We start from the raw sequence: 21,366 nt of genomic DNA on the forward strand, positions 1-21,366 counted from the left end.
TACTCTCCCCCACTCTGCTCTGCCTATTCCTGAATGCTGTACTGGCACTGGTGCCCAATGACACGGGAGAACTCATGAGTGGACACCTCTTTGACTTACTTGCATACGCCGATGACATTAATCGCCTAAACGAACAACTAGAGGAACTGCAGTTAAGCGCTAACGATATTGATCATGCAGCTAGTTCCTTTGGGAAGAAAATCAATGCTAACAAGACAAAAGCCATGAAGGTAACGCGGCATACAGATACAGGCCTTCAACCCAGCAAAATTATGATCCAGGGGGAAGAGATCGAGTGAGATCGAGATCGAGTGAGCTGACGTCCACAAACGACTCCTCAAAAGACATTAAACAACGCCTCGCCCTTGCCTCAGCATTCTTCAAGTCATTGCGATCGATCTGGAAAAACAAACATCTGTCGCTTAAACTAAAAATACGCATTTTTCGAGCTTTTGTGGTTCCGGTAGCAACGTCTGGAGCAGAGACATGGCCCTTTAAAGCAGAAGACACACGCGGGTTGGCGGCCTTTGAAACAAAATCCCTCAGGAATCTTGCTGGCGTCACCTACCTTGACCGAATATCAAATAAACGGCTATTGTCTTCGCTCAACTATTCCCAGACCATCATGCATACCATCCAGCTTCAACAGCTTCGATGGTTAGGCCACGTTCAGCGGATGTCCCCAGCCCAACTTCCAAAAATTGCGTTTGAAGGAAGGATTGATGCCTCCCGCCCAAAAGGACGACTTCCCAAGCGCTGGAGGGAAAACTTTCCCAGCCATCCCCTGTCGGTACTCCTTCGGACTGCAGCGAACAGGGAATCGTATAAGAAGCTTTGCCATAGTTCATTCAGAGAAGCCCCGAGTCGGCCAATCCGGCCGGATGGGAGTTAAGTAAGTAAGTAAGTTAGTACACTTTTCTTACTTTCATAAATAAAAAATTATTAAAACTTTAAGGAATAAATATCAGTATATGCCAGTTAAACTGACAATTTTACGGTCATTTCTTTTTTAGTTGCTTCTTTTCCCAAAAACCATAAAATGGGTTCTGGTCTTGAGAAGGCATAGGGGTTATCAGCCCTACTCACGTTAATTTTTGCTCGATTTGATTTTGATTTGGCTATTTATTGTAATTTCTGTTCCCTTTGGGTTTCATTTATTTATTGATATTGATTTGTGGTAGCTTTTCGCTTGGAAGTTTATTTTACTTTATTTTTGCTCATTCTTGGCTTAATGGCGCTCTTTACTTTCCTTTGAAAAATTAATTTTTCATCAAGTTTTCTTCTTTAAATAAAGATTACTATTGTTCCAAATTTCTTGTAATAATGTATAAATTGAGACTTTTTCTGGAATAGGTTGTTAGATGTTAATTCAGAGCAGACGTAAATGAAAATACTCTTTTGCACAAATCACACTTAAATGGGATCTCACCTGTACACACTCTCTTTGCGTGTTCAAATAGTCTAGTCAAGGTAAGCACTTCTCGAACAAATTATCTTTTGAATAGTTACTCACCTGTATAATCTCTTTGGAGCTCATTCAAAAATCTTGATGTATATAAGCATTTCTTACAATCATCACATTTGTCACAATCAAGCAAACATGTATCACTACTATTCGCAGGATAATGACGAAATTGCTAAGGAAAATAAATACATGGAAAAACATTTGAAAGAAAAACTAATTCAATGTATTACTAAGTGGCTGTGAGAATACTAGCCACAAACCAATGAAAATACAGTATTTGTTACAACAATCTTCCTTTACTCCTCTATGTACTTTTTGATGCCTGTGAAAATTGATAAAATCAAAAGCTTTTCTGCACATATCACATATGAAAGATTTTTCACCTGATTGCAGTCTTTGACAAGTATTCAAACAACTTGCAAAGAAAACTTCTCGCATGGATCACATAGATACATACAAACATGAATTGGCTACTCATCCGTATGTCATCTTTGGTGTTTGTTCAAATATCCTGCTTATCGAAAGATTTGGTCACATATGAATTCTTTGATGGGTGTTCAAGTTTGCAGCTTGAGAAAATGTCTCATCACATACATCGCATTTAAACGGTTTCTCACCCGTATGCATTCTTTGATGTGTTTTCAAATGTGCAGGTTAAGAACATGTCTTGTCACAAACATCACAATTAAACTGTTTCTCACCGGTATACGTTCTTTGTTGTGTTTTCAAGTTTGGTTTTGAGAAAATGTTTTGTCACAAACATCGCATTCAATTGGATTTTCACATGTATGCGTTCTTTATTGGCTGTTCAAGTGTCAAGTATTATAAAAGGTCTTATCTCAAACATCACAATTAATCTGTTTCTCACCCGTGTGCGTTCTTTGTTGTATTTTTAAATTATCAGTGAGAGATAATGTCTTGTCACATACATCACATTTAAACAGTTTTTCACCGGTATGCGTTCTTTGATGTGTTTTCAAAGTATCGTTTCGAGAAAATGTCTTGTCACAAATATCGCATTTCAACGGTTTCTCACCGGTATGCGTTCTTTGATGTGTTTTCAAGTTTGAAGCTTGAGAAAATGTCTTGTCACATACATCGCATTTAAACAGTTTCTCACGCGTATGCATTCTTTGATGCGTGTTCAAAGTATCGTTGTGAGAAAAGGTCTTGTCACATATATCGAATTTCATCGGTTTCTCACATGTATGCGTTCTTTGATGAGTGTTTAGTTGATAATAGAAAGTATATTTCTTGTCATAAGCTTCGAATTTAAACGGTTTCTCAAAGGTCTGCGTTATCTGATGTATGTTTAAAATATTAGAGAGAAAAAATATCTTGTCACAAACATCGCATTAAAGATGCTTCTCACCGATATGCGTACTTTGACGTATGTTCAAAGTATCATATCTTGAAAATAAATTTACACATACATCTAATTTCAACGGTTTTTCACCTGTATGAGGTCATTGATGGATGATCAAATGGTTAGAGATTGACCATTAATTTTAACATAAATCACCATAAAACATATTTTAACAGGTGTTAAGTCGTTGATGTGTTTTTAAATTATCAGAGCTAGAAAATGTCTTGTCACATACATCGCATTTAAACGGTTTCTCACCGGTATGCGTTCTTTGATGTGTGTTCAAATTTTGTGCGAGAGAAAAAGTCTTATCACGCACATCACACTTAAACAGCTTTTCACCAGTATGCACACTTTGGTGCAGGTTCAAATGCTGCATTCGAGTAAATAACTTGTCACATGCTTTACATTTATATGTTTTTCTCTCTTTATGAGTTCTTTGATATCTTTCAAATTTTCTATACTTTTTACCTTGCAGACAACTTTTCAAGCCGGTTTTTCTGATTTTCAAGCATTTTCCTTCAGATACCGATGCACATGCATTTGAGAAACCACCGGTAGATGGATTTTTTTAAACATCTAGTGACATATTTCCCTGTAAGTTCATTCCAGACACGTGTGGTAATAAGTCCCCTACGATTTAAAAGTCTATAGAGTTAAAAAAAAATCGAATAAAGCAAAATATCGAAACTCAATAAAACAAAAATAAAAAATAAATTTTTCAATATGTTTTAAAGGTCTACAGAAAAAAAGTATATGTTTCGATATGTTTTAACTAATTTTATTTTCTATCCCTCTTCTCTCTCTCATAATTATAACTCGTATTTTTTTTCATAATGGAAAAAAATTGTAGAGTTTTTTTTTAACCATATAGAGTTAAAAAAAACGAAAAAACGAATAACAAAAAAAAATAAATTTAATAAAAATAAAATAGAAAACACCTCTTTTAATAAGTTTTAAAGTCTCACAGACTAAAAAACAAAACAAAAAACCAATAAAACAAAAATCAGAACTCAATAAACCTACAAAAACAAATACATATTTAAATATGTTTTAGAAGTCTACAGAAAAAAACAGTATATTTTTCGATATGTTTTGACAAATAATTTTATTTTCGATACAACTTCTCTCCCTCATAATTATATTAAAACTCTGTATTATCTTTTAAAATAAGTTACTCTAGTGCAACGAAAGAGCGAAAAAGAAACCCTAAACGATCAAAAAGTACACTCTGTTGTAAATCAAATCATAGGTGGAGAAGAGGAAATATTACAACAAATATCAGGAATTATTGTAACTAAAGTAGGAAGAGCTAACAGAATACACATCATATGTTGAAGGTCAATTTTCGGAGCAGCCGAAAAGCTTTGGATTAAAAAAAAAGACGAAAGTCACGTTTTCCTTATGTCTTACACATACCAGTTCAAAAGGGATAAATCCTTTAAAGGCCGGACTGTATGAGTACCAAAAATTATCTATGCAAAAGATATCTTACTGAACAAAAAAGGGCAGTTACCATTTGACGAATGCAAACGGGTTTAAAAGGGGGTTATTACCTTGAATAAACAAAATCAGAATATCAGAGTTTCAAGTTATCACCTGATTTTAAAAGACAAAATCACAAAAAAAGGGTAAAAAGGAGACAGATAAGAAGAATTTTGTTTTACTCTCAGCAATAGCCTTTATAGAACACTGACAAGAAATAGTACGCTTATTTAGGGTAAATTATTTGACAGTTTATAGATTATGCAATATGTTGATTGTTTACACAGGATTTGTCTTTGGGAAAGGGAGGAATGTTTCAACCCAGTTGTGTTTCAAAAGAGTTAGGGTGTCAATGTTAAACTTTAGTGAATGCTGATGCTGAGGGGCATTTTTACTTAATCAAAGGTCACTATGTGCAAATGGCTTATACAAAAAGGTATATTTATAATACTTTAGGAATAAACAAGGCTTTAACTTGAAACTTTCAGACCCCTTACTGCAACTACTTCAACAACGGCTGAGACCATTCATTAATTTAACTTTAACTACTTACGACTGTGACCATTTCTAATTGCGACTGCTTCCAGGTAATTTCTTTAGGGGTTATTGATCAACATCAGAGCATGTTATTTGCACGAGGGTTGTTAAAATATACTATCAGCAATAGCATAAGCACAGCCAAGGGTATTAAGTTGAAACTATTAGGGCTTGTTGAAAGGGTTGCTTCAAACTAATTGACGGGAAAGGAGCTGCAAATCTTACAATTCAGATTCGTATATTAGATATGTAGAATTTAAAATGGAGAAAAGGTGGGGGGCTATACCCTGGGTATAAGAAAACATATGAGGGTGTTATGGAAAAACTTCATGACATTTTGACTGTTTTGAACAAAATACCTAATTTTAATCGAATATCTTTGCACGAAGGGTAGCGAAAAAGGGTCTGGGAGGGAAACGGGATGGTATCAGGCCCTTTAACTCTAATAAAAAGCACCAAAAGTTTCACTTTTCAGCTGAATGAGCACCTTCGAAATTTTCTAAGACAACTCTATCTATGCTGACGATGATTAACAAAGTGAGACCTTATTAAAAATATCTTAAGCTAAACTGGCCAGCCATGACAAAAAACTAACTTTTTCGTCACCTGTTTCGAAATTAGAAAAATGGTTGTCGGTAGCATTGCGTCCACTTTTCGGAACACAAAGATCATATTTAAAAAATTCGACTGATCTTACTAGTGAATTGAAAAATTTCACTTTGGAGGGAAGTTCAATTCTCTGTGGTTTCGATGTTGTTTCCATGCATTCAAATTGTGATTTAAAAAGGTGGGAGGACATTTTAAAAAGTAAATTAGAAAAACATTTTGATTTAATCCAAAATATGACTTTCGCCAGTTTGAAGTTACTTTAAAACTAATTATCCTAGTAAATGAATTTTCTTTTTATTTTGGTTTTAGAGAGGAGTTTTATAGAAAAAATTTGGGTTACCTATGGGGGCTTCTCTATCTCCTTTATTAGCAAATCTTTTCATAGATTCTATTGAAACTTCCGCTATACACAGTTTTCGAATCTCCCCTTGTTTCTGGGGTAGGATCATGGATGCTGTAGTTAGCGTTTGGAAACATGGATTAAACTCTTTAGACCTATTTCTTAAGCATTTGCATAGTTTTAATAACAATATTAAATCTACAGTTGATTTTGATGAAAATAATGAAGGAACTTTTCTGGATATTTTAATAATTAAACGAGATGTCCATTTAATTTTCTTGATTTATAGAAAGTATACGCACAATGATAGGTCTTTGAATTTTCATTCTTGCCACCGTATGGCGGTGAAACGGGGGGTTGTAATTTCACTAGTGGATAGAGCCTTTAGAATTGGTTCTCAGGAATTTCTGGATTCGGAATTGTTATACTTGAGGGATATTTTGTTTTGTAACAATTACCCAATTAAGTTCATTGACACAATAATTGAAAATAGACGTGTTAAACATGATCATAGGGTTATTGGGGTTTCTCAGTTTTCAGATTTAAATGTATCAAAAAGCTCCATTTCATTGCCATATGTACCTGGTTTGGGTAAGAAACTTTCACAGATTTTGCGTAAATTTAACATTGATACCTGTTTCCAATCGTTGGGACCAATGGGTAGTTTTTTTTTTAATTCTGGGAAAGATTTAACCCCGGGATATTTAGTCAGTTTGGTGCATAAAACTCCTTGTTCTTGTGGGAATTTCAACATTGGTGGGACTCACCAACAATTTGCTGAAAGATTTATTGAATATCGAAATTCGATAGAATAAAAACCCTACAATTAAGCAAACGTCCGGAAACTTTCGTTTCAGGTTTAGCAGAACATATATGGTTTTAACCAGATCACTTTGTAAAATTTGATGAGGCCTTAGCTATTTCAAATGATAAGGGGTAGACACAATGGGCGAGAGAAGCCATTGAAATTAAAAAACATATATTTGCTAACCTTTCGATAAATAGGGACACAGGTAGTTTAAATACTGACTCGATTTATAATAATCTTCTAAAGAGTGAATCAACAGTCAATGAGGGAGTTAAGATTTTAAATAATCCCCAGGGGACTATTTTACTTGCTAGACTTTTTTTTTGTCCCTGAGATTTTTTTCTTTGTTGGTTTTTTGAAACCTTATTGCTCTTTAATTATATCGCTTTACAGAAATTTAACTAAAAATCGCCAACAATTTTGTCATTTTGACGCAAAATTTAAAGATAATTAATTGAAATGTGATAAAAGGATTTATTTTGGTACACAAAAATTGAACACAGTGAATGGAGAGAAGCAACACGCCCTAAGGAAAGAAAAATATGTATATCATTAGGCTGCAAAAAAACGAACTAGGCAAATCATTTTTCATACTAATCCCCTATATAACATGATCAAATAGAAAAATAGTTGATCAAATGGAAAAATTAAAAAAAAAGTAAAATACTTTGTTATTATTATGTATTCGATATAGTAAAAAAAAAGATATAGAATCAGTGCAATTATTCCTTTCTTCTAATCTAAACAATTTACCAGCAATATTATTATTGCGCTTCGAAAATTTATATCTATTGAGTTTTTGACACAAGATCGAATTTTCTAGAATATCATATTGAATTTGACTAAGGAAAATTGAATATATTCAATAGTAATTCAAATCAAAGGTTGGAATTATGACAGAAACACAAAACAAAAGCTATTGTCTTTTAAGTTAATTAATTTATAAAACTTTTTTCACAAAATAACTTTTTCAAAGAAAAGTAAAGAACTCAATTAAACAAAAAATTAGCAAAAATAAAATCAAAAATAAAACCTACAAAGCGTGCAACTACCACAAATCAGCATCAATAAATAAATTAAACCCAAAACGAACAGAAATTAAAATAAGTTGGGCGCAAAACCCCTAGGCCTTCCCAAGGCCAGAACAAAATTTGCACTTTACTGAAAAAATATAAATGTTTTTACTTTTATAATTTTAATAAATCAAATAATATAAACCTTTTGATTACTAAATATCAGTATATGTATATTAAACTGACAATGCACATTCAATTATATTTTCTATTATTGTTTATTAATGTAATTTCTGTTCGTTTTGGGTTTCATTTATTTATCAATGCTTATTTGTGGTAGTTTCACGCTTGGTAGATTATCTTATTTTTGCTAATTTTTTGTTTAATGTAGTTCTTTACTTTTCTATGAAAAACTTAGTTTGTGGAAAAAAAAATTTAAATTAATTTTGTTTGTTTTATAATGACATAATCTTTTCAGGGAAAAAGAAAATAATACTTTCAATTTTTTCTTTTTTTAAGACTTTATAGTTTGGCCTGCAAAATTTTTATTGGATGTGCTTTGGAAAACGGTGGACGTGAGAGGGGCGTTAGTCGCTATCCAAACACTTTAAACTCTTAAAAAAAGCACTAGCCCTTTCGATTTCCAATTAAATGAGCCCTTTTGAAGATTCTACGATAACGCTTCCAAAAAAAACTTTAAGAGACCCAGGGCATAACTTACAACCTCTGCCCTGAGGGTGGTGAGGGGAGGGTTTTTCATCCTGAAACACATAATCTCCAAAACTTTCAACTACGTTGAGTACAAAGGCTATCTAAAAATTTGTATTGACTTTGTGTGGGGAAAAAGCGGGCATGAAAGGGGGGTTAGTTGCCCTCAAATCACTTTTGACTATTTAAAAGAGTACTATCCCTTTGAATTTCAAATCGAATGAGCCCTTTTTCAAGTTTCTACGACAATTAATTCAATAAAAACCTTATATGCCTCCAGGGCATAACTTATAATCCTTTCCCTGAGGATTGTGAGGGAGTGTCCTCCTCAAAAATACATTTTCTATCTGGAAATCAACTACGCTGAACAAAATGGCTATCTCAAAATTTTCATTGGATGTGTTTGGGGACCAGGTGGGCGCGAGAGGAGGTTTAGTTTTGCTCCTGTTTCTTTAGACTATTAAAAGTTGAACTCAATCTTCAAACTTCAAATCGAATGAGTATCTATTCCAGTTTCTATTACACAAATTTCAATTAAAACCTGATATGCCTCCAGGGCCTAACTTACAAACCTTGCCCTGAGGGTTGTGGGGGAGGGTCCCCCTCGAAAATATATTTTCTATCTGCAAATCACGCACGCTGAACAAAATGACTATCTCAAAATTTTGATTGGACGTGTTTGGGGGAATGATGGGCGTGGGAGGGGGGCTAGTTGCCCTCCAATCACTTTCAACTATTCAAAAGGGCACTAGTCCTTTCGAATTTCCAATTGAATGAGCTCTTTTAGAAGTTTCTACGACAACGCTTTCTTTAAAAACTTTATAAGACCCCAGGGCATAACTTACAACCCATGCCCTGAGGGCTGTGGGGGAGGGTTGTCCTCCTTAAAAACCTAATTTCCAAATCTTGAAATCAACTACGTTGAACAAAATAGCTATCTCAAAAATTTGGATTGGATGTGTTTGGGGAAGATGCATGGGCGTGAGGGAGGGGGGTTAGTTGCCCTCAAATCACTTTTGGCTATCTAAAAGAGTACTATCCCTTTGAATTTCAAATCGAATGAGCCTTTTTTCAAGTTTCTATGACAACTATTTCATTAAAAATCTTTTCTGCTTCCAGGGCAAAACTTATAATCCTTGACCTGGGGGTTGTGACGGAGTGAACTCCTCAAAAACAAATTTTCTATCTGCAAATCAACTACGCTGAACAAACTGTCTATATCAAAATTATCATTGGATGTGCTTGGGGAAAATGTGGGCGTGAGATGCCCTCCAATCACTTTCGACTATTAAAAAGGGTACTAAACCTTTAAACTTCAAATCGAATGAGTCCCTTTTCAAGTTTCTATGACAAGGAATTCAATTAAAACCTTATATGCCTCCAGGGCATAACTTATAAACCTTGCCCTGAGGGTTGTGGGGGAGTGCCCTCCCCGAAAAATATATTTACTATCTGGAAATCACGTACGCTTAACACCATGACTAACTCACAATTTGAGAGAACGTGTGGGGGTTGCTGAGGGGCGTGGGAGGGGGGCTAGTTCCCCTCCAATCCCTTTCGACCAATCAAAAGGGCCCTAGCCCTTTGAACTTCCAATCAAATGAGTTTTTAGAAGTTTCTAAGACAATGCTTTCTATAAAAACCTTATATGCCCCCAAGGCATAACTTAAAACCCATGCCCTGAGGGCTCTGGGGGAGTGTCCTTCTCGGAAACATATTTTCTATCTCGAAACCAACTACGCTGAACCAAAAAGCTATCTCAAAATTTTGCTTGGATGTGTTTGGGAAAATGATGGGCATGGGGAGGGGGCTAGCGGCCCTCCCAACCCTTTCGACCATTAAGAAAGGCTTGAGCTCTTTGAGTTTATAATCGAATCAACCTTTTTTGAAGTTTCTACGACTACGCCTTCTATAAAACCTTATACACCCCCAGGGCTTAACTGAAAACCCTTGCCCTGAGGGTAGTGGGGAAATGTGCTCCTCAAAACATATTTTCTATATGCTTTTATGTCCTCTTCCTTATGAAGTACCCTTCTCTAAAGGAAAAAAAAATAATACACAGTACATTGCGCCAACATCGTTCTTGAATTCCCTCAGTACATGATTTAAAACCCTTGCCCCGAGTGTTTTGGAGGAGTGTCCACCTGAAAAAACATATTTCCTATGAGGAAATCAACTACGCTTAACAAACTGAATATCTCAAAATTTGGTTTTGTAGTGATTTGTGGACTGCTGGGGGTGGGGGGGGGCTAGTTTCCCTCCAATCACTGTAGACTACTACTAATGGCACGAGCCCTTTTAATTTCTAATCGAAGCAGCCTTGTTTGAAGTTACTGGGACAAAACTTTCTAAAAAAAACTTATATAGTTCCAGGTCATAACTAAAACCCCTTGCCCGGCGGGTGGTGGCGGAGTATCCCCCTGAAAAACCCATTCTATCTGGAAATCAGCTATGCCGAACAAAATCTATATCTCGCACTTTAGTGGGGCGGCGTGGGGATGACGGAGGAGCGTGGGGGGGCGAGTGACACTCCCAGCCCGGTTGAATATTAATAAGAGTCCTAGGACTACCGAGGTACAAACGAAGGAGCCACTTTTGAATCCTGTAGGACTACCCCTTCCATATGAAGTGCCCTGCTCCAAAGGAAAAAAATAATAAAGGGTATATTGTGCCAACATTGTTCTTATATGCCCTCAGGGCATAACTTATAAACCCTTGCCCTGAGGGTTATGGAGGAGTGTCCTCCTCAAAAAGATATTTTCTATCTGGAAATCAACTGCGCTGAACAAAATAACTATCTCAAAATTTTGATTGGATGTGTTTGGATGAATGATGGGCGTGGGGGAAAGGAGGCTAGTTGCCCTCCAATCACTTTCGACTATTAAAAAGGGCACTAGCCACCCCAATTTCCAATCGAATGAGCCCTTTTCGAACTTCTACGACAATTTCTTCGATACGAAGTGCCTATCGAAGAAAAAAAAACACATTGTCTCTAAATTATTATTTACTTAGGCAGCTCTAGTGCGCTGCCTATGAAAAAGAAAGTATTAAAATTGGGTCAAATGAGTTGAATTAAGTTGCACGTCTGCTAAAGGCTAAAATAAAAATTTATGTACAAATATTATATTTGCATAAAACTTTAATAGGCATTTTTGTTTAGCAATTCATTTCTTTTGTGATTTTCCTTAGTTAGAAAATTTGTGAAGCTGCTACCCTATTCTTAAAAATACCAATGCTCAACACATGTTACCCTCTGAGTTCAATTTTTTCTAATTAATAAAGAGAACCCTTGTGTGATTTTTATAATTTTTACAGCTTATATATCTTTTTCAATACCTTGCTCTTTATGCTAAAGTTTTTAGTACTTTAGAAAAACGCTTCTTATTATTCAAATTAAATGAACACAGTGTTTTAGAAACCCTTTTTAAAGAACTGAGACAAAATTCAAACTTCCCACGTAAAGATCAAAGTGCTGAGGAGGGGGAAACCACCTTCATATACGTAATAATTTCTGTTTGTTTCAAGTTCTAATGTTGCTCCTTACTTCAAGTTGAAAAACTTATTTTTAAAACTTAATTTCATATCGTTTTTTAAATAGTCCCAGGATTTCTGGCATAACCTCCACGGATATGTGATCTAGACAATTAAATTCTTGAGAATATTTACCCAGCCAATTAACCTTAGCAACTGTTAAGGGCAATTACCCTTAACAATGCGTAAAATTGTGACGAAAAAAGAGAAAATAAGAAATATAAAAAACAATTTTTATAGGAATTCTGGAAAATTCTCCGAGTGTATAATTTTCTGTGACATGTTCACCCCCTGTAACTATATCTCCCCATGTAGTTCCCCGTGAAAAAAAAAACAGCAGAAAATTCGTCTTCCCTTCTTGAAATGAATTCATACTCCTAAACAATAAACACTAGGCGCAAAAAATGGACAACTTATATAACTTAAAGACGATTCCACCGGGACTGCGGGGGGGGGGTCAGGGGAGAAAAAGACCCATAGTTCTTGGGTAATAAAAAACTTATTAACACATTGGATATATCAAAATTTTTACATTTGAGTTTAGGGGAGACTTGGGTAGGTCAGGACTGAGTTATCCCCCAATCTTTTGGCCACATAAAAAAGGCACTAGAACTTTTTAATTTCCTTTTGAATGAAACCTTAACATAATTGTATATTCATTTGACCAGAGACAAATTGTCCGTCGATAATATAAACAATTGACCTTTTTCATAAATGAAATTTCATCTCACTTCATAATTTGACTGACTTTTAATTCGCATTTAATGACGATGACGAGAACTTTTTCAAACGATTTCGTTAGTTGCTATGGGGTAAACTTAAAGACTTTAGTAAAAAGAGCGAGGGTCGAGGAAGGGGCACATGAAATAATTTCTATATGGTACTCTAGGACCACTGGGTCAATAAGATAATCTCTGAGAATGAAAAAAACAACGATTTTCAAACGATCTCAGACAGAAGCTTGAAACCTCAACAATGGGGTTCTATGATACACTGAATCTGATGGTGTGATTTTCCTTAAGATACTCTGACTTTTAGGGGATGTTTTTCCTTTTTTTCGAAAATCAAACAATTTCTACAGAAAATTTTCATAACCTTTATTTTGTTTGATTAAACCTAATGAACATTATATATTTGAAATCATCATTAATTCATATTCTTTAGATGTATGACTTGGTATCAAAATTCTATTTTTTTTTTAGTTTCTTTTACTATTGACCCAGGTTGCTCTTTACTTACAGTTCGTTACCCCGAACTGTTTGGTAATAAGACCTACCAAACTACTTTCAAGTGAAAATTTAACAATATTTATGAAAGACTAATAAAACAGTTTGGCAAATACCACAACATTGGAACAAGATAAGACATAAGTTCAATCTTAAAATTAAGTACCTTTATCCAATAAAATATAAGCCAATACATTTCAATCAACAAAAACATAATGTTTCAGATGTACCTTCATTGCAAGAGCATTGGGATTTCCGAGTGTTGTGTTCAAATTTACATGGTCCTTATATGCTTTATATATCATATGATTAATGATAAGTAAATTAACCAAAGGAACATCTTTAAGTTTTGGTGACAAAAGATGGTTTGTAAAATGAAAGGGCTTCTCACTGTCACATGGCAAAGCATCTTTAACTTCTAAAACAACATTTAAATTAAACAGACATAGGAAAGTTTAATAATAAAGCTTACTAAGCAAACCCGACCCCTTTTTCTTTTTAGTCACGTGCTTTTTAGTTTCTTTTTCTTTTTTAGTAAAAAATATAAATATACAGACATTATATGTAATAATAAAATCAGATATATATGCAGGTTTTTTTTCACAAATCGTTTTTAAAAATCTAATTTTCATAAAGAAAAAGAAAACAGAAACACTTAAAGCAAATTCACAAACATAGAACGAATCAAAACTTGAAATCCATAACATAGAAAGAGTTGTTGGATTAAATTGACCCAAAATCAAAAAACTAAAACTCCAAGGATAACACCCCACCCCAACCTGGGGACAAGGGTTTTAAGTTATGCCCCTGGGGCATATAAGGTTTTATGGAATAGATGGTAGCATAAACTTTAGAGGGGGCTAATTCGATTGTAAATCAGTCTTTCTTTTTCCCTTTTTGATTAAAAAATTATATGTTGTCAAATAGCCCCCCCCCCCAACCAACCGTTTTTTCCACCAACGCGGCGTTTAAAATTTTTTAGATTTTCATTTTATACAAAAAAGATAAAAAATCCCATAGTAACATCTCCGGGTTTATACAGCCACCCAGAACCTGGAGCGTAAGACGTTTTTATGGAAGGAATGATGGTATAACTTCGTCGGGGGCTCATTCTATTGGGAATTGAGAATTGTAGTTCCCTTTTTAAGAATCAAAACGGACCGGAGGGAAACCAGCCCTCCCGACTTCTTTACTTAAAATCCATCCGATCGAATTTTTGAGATAGCCATTTTGTTAAAATAATGGAGACCTAAGCCCCTAAGACCACAAAAACCTATAATGAGTCTAAGATCTTAGAAAGGTTCAGACTACAAAATGAATTAAGAGGTAATTACACATGTTTGATTAATAATTCTTCGTAGCTCTTTACAAGATATGGCACATTAATCATCCAGCCAGAATTTTTAAAAATATTGGATTCTATATTGCGAAAAGCAGTTATAACTTTCAGTCTTGGGAGATCTGAGTTCTGCTGTGGTCTCTTACTTGTGTGTACCGTTTTCTTAGACAAGTTGAAATAGAATTTGCACGAAAAAGCCCAATTTAGAAAGGCCAGTAAAAAAAAACAACAACTCAGGTTATGTTGCTAGATCAGGGGAACAGATAAAAACCAAAATAAATGCCTTTAGGGGAGTTTTGTCACCAGACAAGCTAAAAATACTTAACATGGAAGAAAGAGCCGGGACGTTTTATATACCAGTCCCCCTTATCAGCAGTGAAAAGCGATTAATCTATAAATTTCGGATACTTTGGTCACACATTCAGTGACACTTTCATCTGCAAATATCCGGTATTTTTTTTGTAATTGTTTTTCACTCTCTTTTCAAATGGTTTATCCCGATTTGAAATATTATTTTAACGACCTAAGAAAACGTGACTTTCATTGTTTTTAAAGATTCAATAGGACTCGCAAGGTTCTTCTAGCAATATACGGAGTTCAGTCTAGCTTCTATTCAGTTCCAATCATAACAGTCAATTTTCTGCTTATTTCAAATTCAAGTTAAATCAATATATTAGACAAATTCATCTCCAAATTAATAAAGAAATATATACAATATAAATATGAATTGTATAATCTATATAGAGATGTAGTTTTAAGTCTTATTATCACGCGTATTGAAAATTAAATAAATAAAAAAACAAGTTGTTTCAACTGGAAGTAAAGAGCAACATTAAAACTTAAACGAACAGAATTTATCACGTAACTGAAGGGGATTGCCTCCTCCTCAACACCACGTTCTTTAAGCTCAAGTTTTTAGTACTTTTGATAAAAAATTATTATTGTTATAATAAAACAAACATATTTTTACCGGATTCCTTATTAAATAATTAGGAAAAAATTAAAACTTACGCTTAACGTGCAAGTTGCTTAGGGGTAGATAACCCCCTTCATAGAAGTAATAGTTTCTGTTTGTTTCAAGTTTTAATGTTGATCCTTTTTTATATTCAATTTCTGATCTTTTTTAAAATGATCCCAAGAAATTCGTGGGAAGAAATACTCTTCCCCTGAATATATCCTTTAGACTATACAATCCCAGTGAAAATTTACCCAGGCAATTACCCCTTACAACTCCAAGCTTAAAATTGAGACGGAAAGGAGAAAGCAAGAAATAAAAAGATGAAAAATGTATGGAAATTCTGGCAAATTCCCCCAGTGTATAATTTTCTATGACAAATTCACCCCCTCAAACCTTCCCTCCCCATTGAAAGTTCCCCCGTGAAAAAAACGGCAAAAAATTTCTCTTCTTACCCTAAAATGCATATATGCTTCACAACAACAAACACTATGCTTAAACAATGGGCAATTTTTATAACTTACAGACCGTTCCCATGGAGCTATGGGGCGGGGGGGTCATGTTATAAACAAAGGCATAATTATTGATTTTTTCAACACTGATAAACAAAATGGCTATCTGAAAAAAAATCGGACGATTTTGGGGTAAAAGGGGTGCGGAGGAGGCCTAGTTGCCCTCCAATCTTTCTGATCACTTAAAAAGGACACTAGAACTTTTAATGAACCTTTTCACAATATTCTCGGATGACTCCTGGAAAAAAAAACAAAAAAAGGTACAAAAAAAGGACAAATATACGTGCATCCATGATCCTTCTTCTGGCAAAAAATACAAAATTCAACATTTTTGCAGATAAAAGCTTGAAACCTCAACTTTAGGGTTCTCTGATAAGCTGAATCCGATATTGTGATTTTGATTAAGATTCCGATAATTTCCTTAAATGTTTCATCCTTTTTTTGAAAATAAGGAAAATTTTCTCAGGCTCGTAACCTCTTATGCGTAAGACTAAACTTAATAAAACTTATATATTTGAAATTGGCAAACGAATCTGATTTTTTTGCTCTATGTATTGGTATCAAAATACCTCTTTCTAGAGTTTCGGTTACTATTGAGCCGAGTTCCTTTACTAACAGTTTGTTATCACGAATTGTTTGGTAACAAAACCTACCAAACCACTTTCAAGTGAAATACTTTATGAAAAACTAAAAAATGGTTTGGCAAACAATTGCACATTGGAATAAGATAAAACAAAAGTTACATCTTAAGATTAAGTCCCTTTGTCCTATTTTTGTCCAATAAAATATTAGCCAATACATTTCAATCAACAAAAAAAACAATGTTTCAGATATACCTTCATTGTTAGAATATTTGAATTTCTGGGTGTCGTTTTCAAATTTACACTGTCCTGATATGCTAGGTAAATTGACCAAAGGAACATATTCACCTTTTGGTGACAAAAGATGGTTTGGAAGATGAAAGGGCTTCTCGATGTTACCTGGTAAAGACTCTTCAACTTCTAAAACAAAATTTAAATTAAACAATCATTGAGCAATTTAACAGTAAAGCTTAAAAAGCAAATCTGACAGCTTTTTCGTTTTAGTACGTGTAAACATGTAAATATACAGAAATTATATGTATACATAAAATTATACGTATATTCTGGCTTTTTTCAAAATCTGTTTTCAAAAATACATTTTTTATAAAGCAAAAGAAAACCAGAATTATTCAACACAATTCACAAACATAGAACGAATTAAAACCTTACATTCCTAAACGATACCAATTTTTTGTATTAAATTGCCCATAAAAAATAAAAAAAAAAATACCGGAATAACACAGCCCGCCCCCCCCCCAAGAACCTAGAGACAAGTGCCGAAAGTTATGCCCCCAGGGCATATAAGGTTTTTTTTATGAAAGGAATGGTAGCATAAACTTCGGAGGGTCTCATTCAAAGTAAACCATACTTTTTAGTTCCCTTTTTAAGAGTCAAAAGTAACCTGACGGCAAATCGACCCCCCCTCCGCCAACCCCCAGTGGCTTACCGCAATGCGTCCAATCAAATATTTCTGATTTACATGTTGCTCAAAACAGAATTAATCAGTAAATACTAGAGAAAGGGATATAGAACTTCTCAGAAAGACAGGGATAGAGGGATTCAAATAGCCACAATAGATTAACAACTCCGGGGTTTACACGGCCCCCCGGAACCCCAGGGCATACCAAGGTTTTTATGGAAGGAAAGATCGTATAACTTCGTCGGGGGCTTATTCTACTGGAAATCCAAAGTTCTAGTTCCCTTTTTAAGAATCAAAAGGGACCGGAGGGCCTTCTTTATCTTAAATCCATCTGATCGAGTTTTTGAGATAGCCATTTTGTCAAAAAAAGTCAAACGATCGGCTAAAAAACTCCAGGGTAAAAAAGCAACCCCAGAGCCCTGGGGCAAGCATTGTATATCATGTTCAAGGGACATATAAGGTTCTTATGCAAGGGTTTTGAAAATATTTCAAAGATCAGATAAGCCAAAGCTCCACTCCCACTTAAAAAACTTACGAACAATATTTTATTCCAAAACTCAAGCGAGCTGACCCCTGGCCTTCTCTGCATGGTCCGACCCCCTCCCCCAAAAAAACGTCTTAACGATATTTTATTCCAAAAATTATGGCAACTCACCTTTGGCCCTCCATGGCCGACCCACACTCGCTCCCCCCAAAAAAACCACGATTTATTGACAATATTTTATTCCAAGACTTATGGAATTTAACCTCTGGTCCTCCAGAGCCCAATACCCCTTCCTCCCCACAAAATTAATAATAATAAATCATGGGAACAGAACCCTGGCCCTCCTTCCCTCTGTTAAATTTATTATAGTCAACTTAGTAAAAAAAAACAAAAAAATTAACATTTTACAGAGAGAGAGAAATACTTTATTAAACATAAGAATGCTTACCTAATCTTTCAACTATCATTGGAGAAACGCATTGGGTTGTATATGATGGTTGTTTCCATCCTTAAAATCTACTTATACATATTCATACTTCACTCATGAATGAAAAATCGCAAAAAAAAAATCATTAACAACTTCCCAGGAGCTAGCGTTTCAACTAACTCTTGAACCGGCTTAACTGAACTTCCACCTTTATACCGTCCAGGAGAGAATTTAATACCTATAGTCAAGCAAAACACAAAAATTAAAATTATCCTTGAGTACTTCAAGTCTCAGACACAATCCCTGCCGAACATCTAGATTCATAACAATGATAAAACATGTTAGACTTAAAATTTTCTCAAAAGTACTCTAAAATTTGGACTCTTTTAAAACTTGAAACAAAAGAACTAGTCCACAGCAAACCACCATTTGACAGATACGGATTGATAAGAGAATGATAGAGGATCATTAGAATTTTTGGTGGAAGCTTATTTCTTAGCCTTCTTATAAGACCCAATCCTCTTGCCATTTTTGCTGACATTGCGTCACAGTGTAGTTTCCAACTCAAATTGCAATCAAGATAAAACAAAATATTAAAAACTAAAAGCTTGATTTAAGAATACACCATTCAGACAAATTTTATCATTTAAAATAATGGGAGTGCCAATCCTATAAAAAGTCATGAAATTCGTCTTAAAGACATTAACAGATAGACAGCTAAATCTCATAAGCCTTGCCAGTTCATTTAGGGCCTTATTAGCCTTTTCAATTAAAATTTTTTCGCAAAATGATGTTACTAAAAACACAATATCATCAAAACTTAACTACAGCTTAACAATCACAAATATAGACAATTAAAAGTAAAAAAATACCAATCAATATGGGTTTTCTGCATTAGTTCCCATAACATAATATACAAAATATAGTCTCCCACAGTTTAGCTGCTGAAATCAACTAACTTTATTTATCTCTTACATATATTATGATTGGAAATTCCCATCTAAAACTCAACAAATACACCATCTTTGACAGAAAAATTGATGCATCATATCTGCACAGAGAAGATTTGCAGAACAATTCTTAACCAGATGATTTAATTATCTGCCCAAAGATAAAAATCAATGCTAATAAATTTAGTTTAAATGAGATTTGCGTCACAAAGAAGTCACTTTATCACCACACAGCTCCTAATTGTTAGATTCAAGTACCTATGCAGTTAATTTGCTGTTCTTAAGACCACTTGATGAGCAAGAAGGAAAAAAAAGAATAATTGTTTTCTAGAACAAATTAGCTTTTCTTTTATGCTCACTTAAAAAATTAACTGTACAACTTACCGTTTTTAATAAAAGAATCCTCAGAAACTGTGATGGGATCGGCCATTTTCAGCAAACTATGAGAAGTAAAATACTATCATTGGAACTTGGATACAACACAGATTTTAGTCAGGAGAGTCCTAAAATACAAAATATATTAGGATTAATGACTAAAAATTATTAAGATAATTAAAATACATTAGGATGATGATATAAGAATTAAACCAATATAAAATATATAATTTTGGCTTATTGAATTTATGAATCATATATGAAAGGAGCTTGCACCTCGCTCTTAGCTAAAAATTATTAAGATAATTAAAAAATACATTAGTATGGTAATATAAGAATTAAACCAATGTAAAATATGTAATTTTTGGCTTTCATTGAAATTTATAAATCTTTTTTTTTTTCATTGGTTTTGTTTACTTTTCACGCTTGTTTTTTTGTAAAGATTATATATACCCCAGAAAATTCAGAAGAAGCAATAAGAGCCTTCAACTGTGCCTTGCATGCATTCGTTTTATGCTATCATACTATGCTCCAAACTAATTAAACATTGCATATTGCAACTGAAAATAGACCCCAAAACCGCGGCGGACACAATTCTGCCACCACCGAAAAACTATTGGCAACGCGACTTCAATTTGTTGGCGTTTTATCTATTTTTAGAAGTTTTTCGGCTAATTTTACAAAGTTTTGAAAGCTAAAATGTTATCAATTCTGACCAGAAGGAGCCATTAGAACCATCAATTTTGCCTCGAACACATTCGTATTCTACTATCACACCCTGCTCCGGACTAATTACCCAATACAGATTGCAACTAAAAACAAACCCGAAACCCACGCCAACATAAAACTCAGCGGTGGCGGACATAATTCTGCCACCACCGAAAAATTACTGGCGACAAACCGTGAATTTTTTAGCGTTTCCTCGTTTCCTCTAAAAATTTTTAGAAAAATTTTCAGCTACTTTTAAAAAGTTTTGAAAACTAAATTGGTATCAATTCTGATCAAAATTTGGTCCACAATTCACTTTTAGCTTCATTACCATGACCAAACCTTGGACAAGATATCAATCTTAACTTTTCACATACATTCTTTTAACCCATATGAATGATGGCAAGAGCTTAAACTGCCTAATATTTGAATTAATCCGAAAATATAAGTTATTTAAAATGTAGTTTAAATTAAGCTCTAAAGCTGGAATTAAACAAATGTAATTGCACCTTAAATCCATGGCTAATTTATGAATCCTCAATGGAATCTGAAGTTTATGTCTTGCTTCATGTCAGAATTTCCTGGTCTTGTAACCTTTATTCCACTTCTTTGGCTTCCCTACCCCTTAAACAATTACTCTCTACAGAACAGAAGCTATTATTTCTCATTGCCTTAAGATTGAATCCTCTCACTTAAGAACTATATAGCCTAATAAAGGTTTTAAGATTAAACGTTTCACCAGACTCCTTTGAGAATGAAAGAGATTATTTATTCTCCTTCCCATTTTGGCAATTAAGGTACCATGGTTGTGGAAGTACTTAGACAAGGTGGGTAAGCATATCAAACAATCAAAGCTTTACTTTAGCAACTAGGATTTAATATTTGATTTTTTTTTGCATACCCAATTTTGAGAAAGCTTAGCATGTTGTTCTTTAAGAACTGTTCATTCCAAGGTGATAGAAGAACAAGAGGCAGCATTTTGTAAAGAAAAGCTTGTATATAAAAAAAGGCAACATCTTACAAAGAAG

General features: G+C 34.3%; 1 protein-coding gene across 1 annotated transcript in view; it reads right to left on the bottom strand.

Annotated features, from left to right (window-relative positions):
- LOC148947490 (uncharacterized) overlaps positions 1-19,685 on the bottom strand; it is a 154,336-nt gene extending 134,651 nt beyond the window's left edge. Inside the window, exons 1-2 of the mRNA XM_089095736.1 lie at positions 19,640-19,685; positions 16,731-16,895 (exon numbers count right to left, since the gene is read on the bottom strand). Coding sequence (XP_088951862.1) covers positions 16,731-16,895; positions 19,640-19,685 — 211 coding nt within the window. The remainder of the gene's footprint in view (positions 1-16,730; positions 16,896-19,639) is intronic.
- Positions 19,686-21,366: the final 1,681 nt, after the last annotated feature.

The sequence above is a fragment of the Artemia sp. Qi Xiang Cuo genome, chromosome 10 (genome assembly GCF_049724085.1).
Source record: "Artemia sp. Qi Xiang Cuo chromosome 10, ASM4972408v1, whole genome shotgun sequence".
NCBI classification, from domain to species: Eukaryota; Metazoa; Arthropoda; class Branchiopoda; order Anostraca; family Artemiidae; genus Artemia; species Artemia sp. Qi Xiang Cuo.